The sequence below is a fragment of the Hypoxylon trugodes genome, assembly GCF_022578975.1.
Source record: "Hypoxylon trugodes strain CBS 135444 unplaced genomic scaffold F4822scaffold_2, whole genome shotgun sequence".
In the NCBI taxonomy this organism is placed as follows: domain Eukaryota; kingdom Fungi; phylum Ascomycota; class Sordariomycetes; order Xylariales; family Hypoxylaceae; genus Hypoxylon; species Hypoxylon trugodes.
The window spans coordinates 3,389,184-3,402,269 of record NW_026250017.1 but is presented as its reverse complement, the minus strand read 5'-3'; the positions used below and the strand labels follow the sequence as shown (position 1 = coordinate 3,402,269).

The window sequence follows — 13,086 nt, the reverse complement described above, 5'->3', positions numbered from 1 at the left end:
TACCCCTAGATGTTGCCTTTTAGGGGTCTTGGATAACTGAAAATAACCAATCATAGCCTTTGAAGCTGGGGTAATCTCCACTTCTGGCGCGGCCTTGTGGCTGAGAAGCGCATTTTAGAACACCTGGCTTTCTGCTTTACGTAAGTCAGCAGGGATTATCAGTTGGTATTCAGGGTAGGCAGGAGCAGAAAAGATTGGACGGAGCCTAGGAGCCGCCACCAACTTGCCCGCGCCCCAACTTGTAAACTGTAAAGTCTAAGGTGTAAGGACTGGGGGGAGATTCATCCTCTCTTCCCTATTATTTCTTCCTTATTCACTTTTTATAGGTTTATATCAATCACTTCTGTTTACGTGGGTATCAACAAATTTGTGAGATATATTCTGATTAGCACGTCTCTTTTATCCATCCTTCGATGGAGAGACTGCCATCTCTTAACTCGCCAAGACATTCTTTCAGTTTCATAAAGGGGTTTCGTACAGTGCCTTGAGCGAAGGCGTTTCGTTTCGTCTAGTCGTTTTTTTTCTGACTACCTACCTCCAATATTTATCTATTCATCCTACATACGAAATACTCGACTCGTTCGTCGGTTGCCGACTTGTCTTATTCGACCTCGTTCCGTCCAATCCTATCGATCCTATACCTACATCCCTCGAACTTCGAATTTCTTAGTGTCAAGAGTCGCGTGGCGTTTTGACCAACGCCTACTCTATCCCACGCCATGAAGCCTACTACTTTGGTCGGCCTGGTTGTTGGTAGCCTGGCTGGACTAGGAACCGCGTCCTTACAACGCCGAAATTTCGATTCAAATGACTATTATGTCCTCCATCTCGAACGCGACGCCCACCCCGATTTAATCGCGTCTCGATTAGGTCTACGAAATGAAGGTCAATTAGGTCAACTCCCCGGTCATTATGTATTCTCTACGTTGAAAGCCGAAGACGATGTCGTACGACGAGCGGTGCAAGAACGAAGGCGAAAGCGATCACTCGGTGGCATGGACGTCCTTGATGGTGTGAAATCCTCTCACAAGCAAAAACTACGAGCACCCATGCAAAAAAGAATTATTCCACCAGCGCCAGCCGGTTACGTTCCTCCCAAGCGAGCAGACAAGGCAGATGCGAAGGCCGTGGAGAAGCAGAAGTCTGTCATGGAGAAACTTAGCATTTCCGACCCGATTTTCAACGAACAATGGCATCTTTTGAATACTGTCCAAGTAGGGCATGATGTGAATGTGACTGGTGTATGGTTGTCGGGGGTCACAGGCAAGAACGCAACCGTAGCTATAGTGGATGATGGGTTGGATATGTACAGCAACGATTTGAAGCCGAATTATTACGCTGCTGGTAGTTGGGACTTCAACGATCAAAGGCCAGAACCCCGTCCGACTTTATCCGACGACAAGCACGGTACCCGATGCGCTGGCGAAGTTTCAGCTGCGAGAAACGATGTTTGTGGTGTTGGTGTCGCATATGACTCCAAGATTGCTGGCATTCGAATCCTGAGTAAGCTGATCAGCGATGCCGACGAAGCCGACGCGATGAACTACGACTTCCAAAATAATGACATTTACTCTTGTTCCTGGGGTCCACCGGATGATGGAAAATCAATGGACGCTCCTGGTATTCTTATTAAGAGGGCCATGCTGAACGGTGTACAGAAGGGACGTGGCGAAAAAGGGTCGATCTACGTTTTTGCTAGTGGCAACGGTGCCGCAGCCGACGACAACTGCAATTTCGACGGCTATACCAACAGTATCTACAGTATTACTGTCGGTGCCATTGATAGGCAAGGAGTGCATCCTTACTACTCGGAGAAGTGTTCGGCTCAGCTTGTTGTCACCTACAGCAGTGGCAGCGGAGATGCTATCCACACTACTGATGTTGGCGAGAATCAATGTTACAACGGACACGGAGGTACTTCTGCTGCTGCACCTCTAGCTGCTGGTATCTTTGCTCTTGCCCTCGAGGTTCGTCCCGATTTATCCTGGAGAGATATGCAATACATCGCATTGGAGAGTGCGGTACCTATCGATCCCGACAACAAGGACCTCGGATGGCAGACTACCACCATTGGCAAGAAGTTCAGCCACACCTTTGGCTACGGCAAGATCGATAGCTATGCTCTCGTAGAGATCGCAAAGACCTGGAAGAATGTTAAGCCACAGGCGTGGTTCTATTCGCCATGGTTACATGTCCACCAAGAGATTCCCCAAGGCGATGCAGGACTGTCAGTTAACTTCGAAGTCACAAAAGACATGCTAAAGGAGGCAAACCTCGAACGACTTGAGCATGTTACGGTGACAATGAATGTGGAGCACACCCGCCGAGGTGATCTGAGCGTCGATCTCATCAGCCCGAATAATGTTGTCAGTCACATCTCAGCTGTACGCAAGATGGATACTAGCAATGAGGGTTATGATGACTGGACTTTCATGTCCGTCGTGCATTGGTAAGTACACTACACTATTATCAAAGGGCTCATAAGTGAGCATTGAGGCTAATAGCAATATAGGGGCGAGTCCGGAGTCGGTAAATGGACGCTCATTGTACGCGATACTAAGGTCAACGATGATTCCGGTACTTTCATCGACTGGCATCTTAAGTTATGGGGTGAAAGTATCGATGCTTCCAAGGCTACACTATTACCCATGCCGAACGATGATGACGATGCGAATCACGATGTCACTTCCACCGCCACGCTACCCGCTGCGACCACCAGCCTACCTCCTAACCCAGACGCCACTAACACGGCATTGCCTACCGATGTTCCTTCAGACCACCCCGAACGTCCTACCAAGCCTAGTAAGACGTCTGGCGACGAAGTTGCGACGGAAACAGGCACCTCGGCTGCGGAGACCACAACCCCCGGAAGCTCGTGGTTGCCTTCGTTCCTCCCCACCTTCGGCGTCTCTTCTAGAACGCAGGCCTGGATCTACGGCGCTCTCGGCCTTATCGTTGCCTTCTGCGCTGGTCTCGGTGCATGGTTCTGGTTCATGCGTCGAAAGCAACGCCGCAACAACCCCCGCGATGACTACGAATTCGAGCCCCTCAACGCCGACGACGGTGGGGACGGTCTAGCCGCTACTGGCGAGAAGGGTGGCCAGAAGCGACGTGCGGGTGAATTGTACGATGCCTTCGCAGGCGGCAGTGAAGACGAGGACGAGCATGATCTAGAAAGAGATCATTTCAATATCGCTAGCGACGATGACGAAAGCGATGACGACGAAGATGAGGAAGAGGAAGTCCATAACGAGAAGCAGGGTTCTAGGTTACTAGGCGATCGAAGATAGTATCTAGGTTGGTTTAAACAGCTTTAGTAGAAGCAAACCCTTTCTCGGGAATTCATGAACTCTTCGGACTATCATCGAATCCTAGCATCACCGTAGCTTGCGTATTTGCTTGCTATTCATGTGTATATAAAATACTTATCATAGTATCGGCATATGGCATGTTCCCGTACGGCGTTTGGGTGGGGAGAATTGTATTCCGTTCGTTGATTGATCGTGTAAATTTCTCTTATGAAACATTGTATCCTGTGAATCCAAATCGTGTAAGTAAATAGGTATGTTAAATTGCAAATTCATCTGAAGTGGGATGTAAGTGACATTTGCCATGTTTATAAAATCATTTGAATAAAACGAGCAAGGCGATGCTTGATAAATATATAAATTGAAGCAGAAGCAGAACTAGTGCATGATAACATGAGGCTCGTCTACACAAGAGTTGATTTGAATCCCCCCAAACGCCCATGATTTCCCTAATCGCCTCCTTATGACCGACCCTTGCTATCTCATGTAGGCACGTTAAATGCCATCCTCCCCAATGCCGTTCTCCGAATTCTCATGAATCGATAATGTCCATTAAACACAATGGCCAATAATTTTTGTTCGTGGAGATGTAATATGTGTGTATGTAAAGGAGAACGACGCTTTTAACAAGCAGGATATCAAACCCTCCTTGGAACATCATCCCATCCCCTCACATTCCTTCCCTACCTTCACCCCGTATACGTAGACCCTAACCCCTCCTCCCTCTCCATATCCCTGACGTACTGCTCCCAGACATCCGCGACCGAGCCATAAAACTCGACATGTGCATCCGCGAGGCCACCAAACTGTTTCTTCAGCTCGATTCTCTTGATCCGTTCGAAATCAACTACTTCCTTAACGACTTCCTCATCGAAAGCCTCGCTTGTTTTCTTCGCACGCTCGGCTTCGGAGGTTAACTCATCGATCCGCATTTCCAGCTTACGCAACCGCTCGCGACGGCTCTGCTCGTGGTCGACGCCCCGCACATCTTCGATCTTGGAACGTATGTATCCACCGGCACCGCCGAGCGCGCCCGCAGATCCGTACCCGTAGCCCGAGGCCAGAGTGTCCCTGTCGGCAGTCGATTTATTGAGATACTCAGTCAACTGTTCATGATCAAGTTGTTTCTGCTCTCGCGCCTTGAGCAGATTCTTCAACGCCTGGCTATACGCCTGCATATCCCGCAGACTACCAAGGTAGTCCTGGTCCGTGTGTTCACGTAGCCGTTTCAACCCCGCCGCAGTATCTTCCACACTGGCAGCGAAACCATGAACCGCGCTCTCGACGCCCGGTTCGAGGGTGATGAGTTTCTGGAACTGCTCGGTGAGATCTCGAAGGTCTGTTTCGAGGTCTATTTCCCGACGGGCGACTCGCGCTACGACTTTCTCCACATGTCCTAGATCCTCATCCAATTTATCGCTCTTCTCGCGGACTTCGATGAATCGCTTGTCGTGCTTGTGTACCTTGGTAAAGGCATTAATAAATGTGTCGGCGAAGTTGTCGAAGACACCCCCGGTCCCTTGCTCCGATGCCGTGCTAGTTCTAGAAGCGCGGGATTTCATAGTCGCATTCCAGTCGGGGGATTCGAGGAAGGTGTGGAAAATGGGGGCTCGGCGGAGGATAGGGTGCAAGGTGAGGCGCGCTAGGAAGCGTTGTAAGGAGTAGGCTCGTCGGTTTGTGAAATCCGGACCGAAGCGATCGCCTCGCACATACTCCATACGTTGCTTGTCCGGCAAGGGGGGTACGGCGCATGCTGGGTAGTCCTTGGAGAGGGTTTTGTATAGAAAGACGAAATCGGTGAAGCGACGGCGGGAGGTGAATGTTGGTTTTTGGAAAGAAGGGAATGTAGACTAGTGTATGATAGAGATTAGCATATGGTCCTCTAAGGCATGGTAGATGTGTTGGCGTACATTTGTAGTAATTAGATACGATACGAAGGCATCTTTGGTGCCATCTTGCTCCTTGCGGGGCTCGGATACGGTACATTCTAGTATATCGCCTGATAGACCGGGATCTTGGTGTTGTAGATCCTCTCCGTGGTGTTGGTCTTCGGCGGTGGGTGGCTCTGCTTCTATAGTCGGTTCTGAAGAGCTGGACCCCGCCATCCCGGATTCGCTGTTACTGCTATTCCAAGGGATGTTGGAGAATGTGTCTTCGTCAATGACCGCCATGGTGGGTGGTGGCTCGGTCCGGTGGTTCGCCGTAGCCTTAAGCTGCAGCTCGGATGACGAGGTATTCTATTTGTAGAAGATTATATGGGGATAATGAAAACTCTGTCGCACTAGGCCGTTATGGAATGCGCTTAAACTTCAAGGCAGTGTAAAAGTAATGATAGCTCTAATTGTCGAAATGTGAAGTTGTCGAAGTTGATGCGGGATTGAGATTGGGATTGGTTGTAAGTGGGGAGCAGGTTGCGGATTGAGAGCTGCCTATCGGCCTGTAAAGCGCCCTGTAAGCCCTGTAAGGTACCTACGTAAGTCACTATTTCTGACACTAATGGTATGACGACGTCACATTATGCACTAATATGGTATAATTTTATGAATGTCTATCGATAACGCCTCACATCTTCCCTCTTCCTTCCTTCCATCAACCCTTTTATTCTACCTACTACCATCTCCATCAATTTGAAGTATACACATATTTAGCTAATCACTAATACAAACATGACACTACCAAAACTACCGCCAACCATGGTCCGTATTATCTCTACGAGAAAACCAAAGACTCCCCATCTTGACAATATCTACTCTTCTGGACTGATGAACTTTACCCTCTCCACACGCACCATATACCCCTGTCCCACATAAAGAACCGCAAGAGATAGGCACCCGTTTATGTCAATACTCCAGAAAGAGCTTTTCGTATCATAACACACTCTATCTATCTTCTTGTTTCGGGAAATGCGCTCCCTAGATGGCCCATAGCGCCTCATCATCTCGCCCAGGGTTTTTAGGAAATACTTGACTCCCATTGCGTTCAAGCACCGGGGATTCTCTTGAGAGAATTCCGTCATTGCTATAATGTTGGCATCTTCCACCCCATGACACAGCCCTATACGCACAGGTTTCTCCTCTTCGTCTGCTCGGACCATCTGAGTCGTAATGAGGTATGCCACGACTCCAGGAGCTTCTATAATCGAGGCGAGCATAAGGCGCTTTGCTTCCAATTTGACCATCATGGCCAACGGGAAGTATGGGATGTATTCACCCTCCTCCTCGTCAAGTTGCTCCAGGAAACATGCATATGGGCCCTTGCCGATCAACAATTTTACATCTTCGTCTATCTCGTCTTCCAGATAATCCACACCCAGTCCCATATCAGTTTCTGTATCGGTTTCCGTATCAATCTCTGGGGCTTCAACCTTAAGCGGTGCCTCGGGGGATTCTCGTGGTGGACTAGGTATGGGTTCGTCGATTCGAGGTCGCTTATTGCTCCGGCTAACAGTCGGAGTACTGGCGCTGGCGCGTTTGCTAGTCTTGGCTCGTGGCATCTTGTGAGAGCCCAAAAAGATAGAGGTAAGACAAGGCTTGTTCTTGTTCAACAACAAGTTACAACAGAAGAGTGAGTTACCGCAAAACCGAGCGAATGCAGCCTTTCAGATTGTTTTTCTGCAACCCCCTACCTGTTGTAGAACGGGATGAGCCGACCAATAAATAGCCGTGACGCGCCATCGAGTGGCTTCGGAAAGGAGTGTTTCCCGTGCCACAACGAAGTAATCGTCGCGTTTGGCGTTATATTATTGCTCGGATAGGAATAGATGGGATGCGGCCACCTGAATTCAGGAGGTTGGAGTCACTCAGCGCCCAGATGGCAAGCCACATCCTAGATAATTACGAGTAGAAAAAGCAAAGACGGCAGTGAACCACACCGGTGTAGAATACAATCACGGAGTATATTATTCTCACGCCACCCCCACCATTACTTTTTACAATACAAAGCCCAAATTATCCCTATTCTCATCAATCACCCTTCCCCACTCAAGTAGCAAACGGAACAAGTACACCTCCATATCCTCCTTTCTAATCGCCTTCTCAGCCCACTTCCGTCCCTGCTCCGCGATCCAGCGAGCATCTTCCCGGCGGCCATCAGTTAGTTGCTGACGCCCGTTTATCGTTCCCCTGTTCTTAAGCCCTACAAAATACGTCAAGGTACTATGTAACGCATGGTACCGCAGATCAATAGGTACAAAATGCACCCACGGCATCAGCCGCTCCGTGTACCACTCGCGAAATATAGAGGACAGTACCGGCACACTGTTAGACCGAAGCGTGCTGAGTAAATCCCGCGGTGGGCCGTCGGCTGTGTCTAGTAGCATAATATACCGATGTTCAAGTGCGTTTCCCGGTTCTTTGAAACCGAATTCTTGTTGCAATAGTTGACAATTTGGGTCTTCGCATGGCTCGGCGTTGGAAAAAGAGAACTCGAATGGTAGAGGCCCGTTTGCTTCTTTTAGGTGTACCCCTTCGTATTGGAATTTGTCTTTTTCTTTGACTTGGATGCCGAGGAGCATGGATACTTTGTCTACGGCACTGGCGTTGTTTGCAAAATGTACTAAACGGTGCCGATGCCCGCCGAGTAGGGATTGGGGTGTTACGATTTGAGAATCTCTCGCATCACCTTGCCAGAAGACAATGTCTTTTTTGGCAGCAAACTCGATCCCGTCCCGCTCTTGATTAGTGTCAGGACGAACAAGCGGGATCAGGATGTCATTGAAACTATCCGTTTTAGAACCACTGAAAAGAGGCAAGAGGTCCTGGTGGAGCTCGTAGAGATGAGGCGTAGTGTGTAAATCGTGGAGGTTGAAAATATCGGGTTGGTGACATGGATCAAGGAACATGTCCCAGTCTTGCAAAAACTGACCTTCGGAATGCGGTTTGACACATGAAGAACAGAAATCCCGGACGTCCCAGTGGACACCTCCGCGGGTAGCCGAGCCGGGTGGGCATGCTAAGGCTTCAAGTTGCCGAAACTTCTTTGGGGAAACGTAAGGCTGGGCGACTGACCCCAGATCCGCCTTCGATACGTCGATTGGGTTACCCCCTACTAGCCTGGGGTTGTCATTTTCGCGTTTGCGATGAGGGATTAATTGAAACCGCGACTTGCTCCCAGCCGCCATGGTTAATCTGTGGATATCGTCCCATGGAACCAAGACTCTCGGTCGCTCTTTGAGATTGATGGCAATCGACATGGGAGGAAGATGTTCAGCGAATTTAGAAATCATCAATCCCGCTTCATCCAACATCCGCTTCTGCGATGGGTCTGTTGGCTGATTGTGCGATACCTTCCCGTCTGAAATTTGAATGATTCCGATGTCTGGTAGCCCCTTCAATCGCTCTAATCCTTCTTGAATCTTCCGTTGCTTCGTGCCCCAAAATGGAAGGATATCCTTCTCAATCTGGTCGAATCTATCGACTACAACCGACTTTCGTTGTTGTGCGAATTCGAACCATTTATCGAAGTTTGGCGGTGGATTGCGACCCTGATGCCGATCCTTATATTCGGTAACCGCGAGTTTTAATGTTGTACTGACGGTCGCATGTCGGAGCCAACGATCCGCTTCCACCCTGTTCTTGTAGACAAGATCGTCTACCGGATGGCGTTCTAGCTGTTTACTCTTTGCTACAGCATATATTGTCGAAGTGGTTATAATAAAGGCAAGTAGTAACATGAGAAATACTCGCTTGAAAAAGACAATCCATCTCATGTTATTTGCGTATGTGAAGAGAACGAACCCGAGCGAGATAATAGAGAGCACCGCCAGCGGCTGACCGACCGAGGTCTGTTGATATGTTCCGATCAACAGAACATTCTGAACACTCGCGATGATTCCAGAGGTGAAAGTTGCGATCGCCGTAGGTTCCAATGCCGTTGAATCGCAAACCCAAAGGGACGTCGATATGATGAGAGTGGAAATAAGTAGCGCCGTACTAGACACATCGAAAAAATAGAGAGAACCGATTCCTCTAAAGGGGTGATGGCCGATGATCTCGCGATGCTGGGAGATCCGAGTCACCATCCATAGGAACGAAACGCCAATAGATGCTAAAACCAGCAATCCGCCAAGGGTCCGAAGACGGCTCTTCGTAGTTCGCGCCCACGAAAGTACCCTCCATAACATCACTATGATGATCGCATCAACGGAGATCCCTAGCCATTGCATGAGCGCAGTAGATGAGCTCTGATTCACCACGGTCGAACAAAAATATGTAGATTTTGCACCGAGATCGCCGGCCATGAAAACGCCATAACTAAAAATAACAGTAGTGAAGAGAAGAGTAATGGGAGAGCTGATGAGCCAGTTCTTGAAGTCTTCTAGAGGGCTGCCCCACATATCTTCTGGCTCATCAGATGGAATATGAGGGGTGCGATGAGAGAAGAATTCATAAGCAGCTAGGAGTACAGGAAGAAACGCCTATGTGATATCAGTCTCATTATCCCATATATATGTAGCTTAGATGAGCCGTGTTATACATACCTCTATGCCTTCGGTGGCGCATTGAAAGTCATTCATTACTTTATGCGCGATCTCTAGTCGGAAAACGATGAGAAATATGATACATGGTAGATAAAATCGACGAGGGCGGTGAGGCATGGATGACTGCATTCCTTTCAGAACAGCCTCCGAGTCTATTGTGTAATGTCAAAAAATGAGTTCTTTTTAAATTGGTGTTTTGAACATACCAAATCTACCATCTGCGCCTGGAAGCCATTTTGAAAACAGGCTAGCTACAAAAGCTATGACGCCTGAGATGAATAGGAGTAAAAATGAGGACAGTCGTGGCTGATCTGTACAATATTATGAGTCCCCAAACGTCTCGTTTGATAAAGTCGATATCGGAATGAGTGTACCTATTAAAGAATGTCTTTGCAAGGAAGATGATAGCCAGATATATGAGGCAAGAAAGCTATGTTGTGTTAGTTGCCATTCTCGGTTACTTGACGAGACTCAGGGGTTACATTTACTTACCAGACAGCTGTCAGCCTCGAGCCTCCTCCATCACGTGCCATTAGAACTACATAAAGAGTATTGTCTTATCGAAGCCATTCAATGAAGATATGGCATTTGATTATTTTCTAATTTCTAATAAAGAAGTGGATTGAAAATGCGTTGTGAATGGTAACCAAAAGAGAGCCATGTAAAAAGTTCCGAAAATGGAGATCCCTATTTCAAATTATTTCCTTAAACTGTTTCCTAAAACTGTGGCGCAGCTAATCTTAGCGCGAGTTACAGTGTTGATACTATCCCCTTTTAAAGCATATTACTAGCCGTTCAATGCATAATGCCTTGAATTAGCATACTGTCCCAGGCATCGTGTCAGGATTATAGAAATCACAAACGGCACAAAATATACAGACACTTATATTTAGAGGCATAAAATGTTGTGTCTTTCCTGTCGCTATGGAGTTATAAATATATTAAGTTCTATAAGAAGACTGAGGATAGGTTACAAAAGAGTCGAGAAGTGAACAGCCAACTATTGGGAATACGGCTTAGTTGAATATTTTAAGGAGTGAGACAGCATTGAGATACCTAGGTAGGACTATATTGTGCGACGAACTGGTATCGAGAATACAATATATCTTCAATGCTGTTTGAGTAATGATGGCAAGTAATCAACTTAGTACATACGGCTTTGGTCCTGAGGATTTGATATGCCTTTTCCATACTATATAACGGCGATCAAATCCAAGACCGTATCTTGTGTATTATTAATGGAAAGAATAGGAGAATAAGAATACGAGATACGCCCAAGAAATAGAAACTCCGGGTGAAACATAAAAGCAAATTAGTGTAAAGTTGAGGTATATTCGCCGTATGTTGCCTACCATAAATGGCATCAGATAGTGCTACATTGACTTTGTGATTTCTTTTCCTTTTTAATCATGGGAATGTCGACACTGCGTAAGTGAGGTTGTAATGCATCTTGATCGGCAATAAACTGTCATAACAAAATGTATGATAGAAAAGTGCAAAGTGACAGTATGTGTCATTCTATTTAGCCTCAAGAAAACGCCCATACCTGGATCGGCAGTAACCAAGTCGTACATTCACTTGGGCATTTTGGATTGCCGTTTATCGAAAGCCAACTTTATTCCATGAACCATGTGTTAAAAAGTTATTGGTTAGAAAATAATATCTCCCTGGGGATTTAAAAGACCCTATCCGGGTTGATGTATGGCAATTGAAACTCATAGTATTGTTTCCATGTGCCATGGAGATACAACATTAAATTCGTCTTTTCCCCAAGAGTATAGAATGGGATTGTATTTGTCCCTATTGTTAGCTAATGGGATTACCCTATTTCACCATGGAGCCATATCAAAATCGTAACATCCGGAGTTCTCCTATATGATGTGAGTTGGCAGCAAGAACATTATATTAAGTCGTTCTGCATACTGCAACTCACCCATTAGAATAAAATCACACATGGCTTCTAACCGCATTGAACTCGACTAAGCAACGTTACGGCACACCTTATCTGAAAATTGCTACAGTCTATCTTCTCATGTACGTCATCAAGGCTAAGGTACGATGAGAAAGCAATGAGCTAATTTAGTAGCTATCAAAGACGCCACCCCCATCTTCCATGGCTTTTGGTATAGAACCCCATTGGTTGATGACACCCATGCTACTGACTATTGGGCTTCAAGACGTGACAAGCTGTGTGACAAGTTGGGGAAGCGGGAATGGGGAATGTCCGTCGCGGTTTGAGACGGCATTTACTTCAATCAACTTCCAGAGCTTCACTGGCAGCCTTGAAAACTTGTCACATGCTAATCAAGGATCTACGCTTCTCCGAGTCGTGGGTAGTAGTAGATGCGAGCTTCAATCTAACAACGTGGTTGGGATCCTACACAAGAAGTTGTTGCCGGTCTTGGTAAAGAATTCCGAGAATATTCCTCGATGGAATTGTTGCCAAACCTACCACATGAGTTGTTAAGTTCCAATCGCGTTCAAGTACCTCGTATGCTTTTCTATTACCCAGACATCGCGGTTTTATTTTCCATTATTCCCGGTGTAAGTTTCCCCGAACCGCCAACACTTCGCCAGCTACCGTTGTAAAGGACGGAGAACAGAGTTAAGGAGGGGAGATATCGGTACAAGATACGACTCGATGGTAATAGAATGGCTTCAATAACATTATCCTCTGCGATATTATCGTTTCTGATTCTGGGCTTGAGTCTAGTATTTGGCATAAATTCCATAGTAGAGAATTTGATTTTCGTGGCATTGTCCGGATCTCCAACTACCCCCTGATGTTCGATGTTGAAATTGGAGGTTGGACAACTTGCTTTTTCTCCTCATATTGGGCATCAATTATTGCCATTCGAAACTCGGAGGCGCCGAGATAACAGACGAAATAGGCTGCAATGACAATTTCATGAACGCAACTGTTCACAGGGAAGAAGGACCCTTACTAAACGGCAGTAAGCAAATATTCGGTCGTCTTGGGATACCTTCGACTCGGCAATTCACCAATATTTCCCCTCTATTTTCTTCTTCATTATTTCTTCCCTGCTTCGCCTTCGCTTGACAATGTGATGCTGCTGCTGGTTGTTGTGCGACTTGAACGTACACGAATCTTGCCTTACAATTTCTGATAATGAGGCGTCACTTGGTTATTTGTAACTAATATCAATTATTATACGATCCGCAACAGCCGCCATAAAATTTCTAATAGGCTGCAGAGCTCACAGGTAGGGCTGAGTGATGGACACATCACATTGAGCGGAGGCGAGACCCTGAATACTACCGTCGCTAGATCAATTTATT

The 13,086-nt window shown here is 46.9% G+C and overlaps 4 protein-coding genes across 4 annotated transcripts; 1 reads left to right on the top strand and 3 right to left on the bottom strand.

The window, feature by feature from the left end:
- Positions 1-216: 216 nt before the first annotated feature.
- Positions 217-3,644, top strand: F4822DRAFT_140242 (peptidase S8/S53 domain-containing protein). Its single transcript, XM_051452837.1, has 2 exons — positions 217-2,449; positions 2,513-3,644. The coding sequence occupies exons 1-2, from the start codon at positions 720-722 to the stop codon at positions 3,288-3,290; spliced, it is 2,508 nt and encodes an 835-aa protein (XP_051318545.1). The 5' UTR covers positions 217-719; the 3' UTR covers positions 3,291-3,644.
- F4822DRAFT_140234 (uncharacterized protein) lies at positions 3,644-5,711 on the bottom strand. Its single transcript, XM_051452836.1, has 2 exons — positions 5,219-5,711; positions 3,644-5,158 (listed from the first exon to the last, which is right to left on the bottom strand). The coding sequence occupies exons 1-2, from the start codon at positions 5,477-5,479 to the stop codon at positions 3,998-4,000; spliced, it is 1,422 nt and encodes a 473-aa protein (XP_051318544.1). The 5' UTR covers positions 5,480-5,711; the 3' UTR covers positions 3,644-3,997.
- A 33-nt stretch (positions 5,712-5,744) lies between these two features.
- F4822DRAFT_140092 (uncharacterized protein) lies at positions 5,745-7,018 on the bottom strand. Its single transcript, XM_051452832.1, has one exon. It carries the CDS (start codon positions 6,799-6,801, stop codon positions 6,055-6,057), a length of 747 nt encoding a protein of 248 aa, XP_051318543.1. The 5' UTR covers positions 6,802-7,018; the 3' UTR covers positions 5,745-6,054.
- On the bottom strand, positions 7,019-10,985 carry F4822DRAFT_140091 (glycosyltransferase family 90 protein). Its single transcript, XM_051452831.1, has 5 exons — positions 10,279-10,985; positions 10,161-10,216; positions 9,993-10,097; positions 9,787-9,938; positions 7,019-9,723 (listed from the first exon to the last, which is right to left on the bottom strand). The coding sequence occupies exons 1-5, from the start codon at positions 10,317-10,319 to the stop codon at positions 7,237-7,239; spliced, it is 2,841 nt and encodes a 946-aa protein (XP_051318542.1). The 5' UTR covers positions 10,320-10,985; the 3' UTR covers positions 7,019-7,236.
- Between the last annotated feature and the right edge of the window lie 2,101 nt (positions 10,986-13,086).

Excerpts from the sequence above, each read along its gene's own strand:
- F4822DRAFT_140091 (XM_051452831.1), bottom strand. The coding sequence starts at position 10,319 with ATGGCACGTGATGGAGGAGGCTCGAGGCTGACAGCTGTCTG. Across the intron at positions 9,939-9,992 it reads AGGCGCAGATGGTAGATTTG|ACTCGGAGGCTGTTCTGAAA; the intron begins GTATGTTCAAAA and ends ATTACACAATAG. Across the intron at positions 9,724-9,786 it reads GCGCCACCGAAGGCATAGAG|GCGTTTCTTCCTGTACTCCT; the intron begins GTATGTATAACA and ends GATATCACATAG.
- F4822DRAFT_140234 (XM_051452836.1), bottom strand. The coding sequence starts at position 5,479 with ATGGCGGTCATTGACGAAGACACATTCTCCAACATCCCTTGGAATAGC. Across the intron at positions 5,159-5,218 it reads CGTATCTAATTACTACAAAT|TCTACATTCCCTTCTTTCCA; the intron begins GTACGCCAACAC and ends ATCATACACTAG.
- F4822DRAFT_140242 (XM_051452837.1), top strand. The coding sequence starts at position 720 with ATGAAGCCTACTACTTTGGTCGGCCTGGTTGTTGGTAGCCTGGCTGGA. Across the intron at positions 2,450-2,512 it reads TTCATGTCCGTCGTGCATTG|GGGCGAGTCCGGAGTCGGTA; the intron begins GTAAGTACACTA and ends ATAGCAATATAG.
- F4822DRAFT_140092 (XM_051452832.1), bottom strand. The coding sequence starts at position 6,801 with ATGCCACGAGCCAAGACTAGCAAACGCGCCAGCGCCAGTACTCCGACT.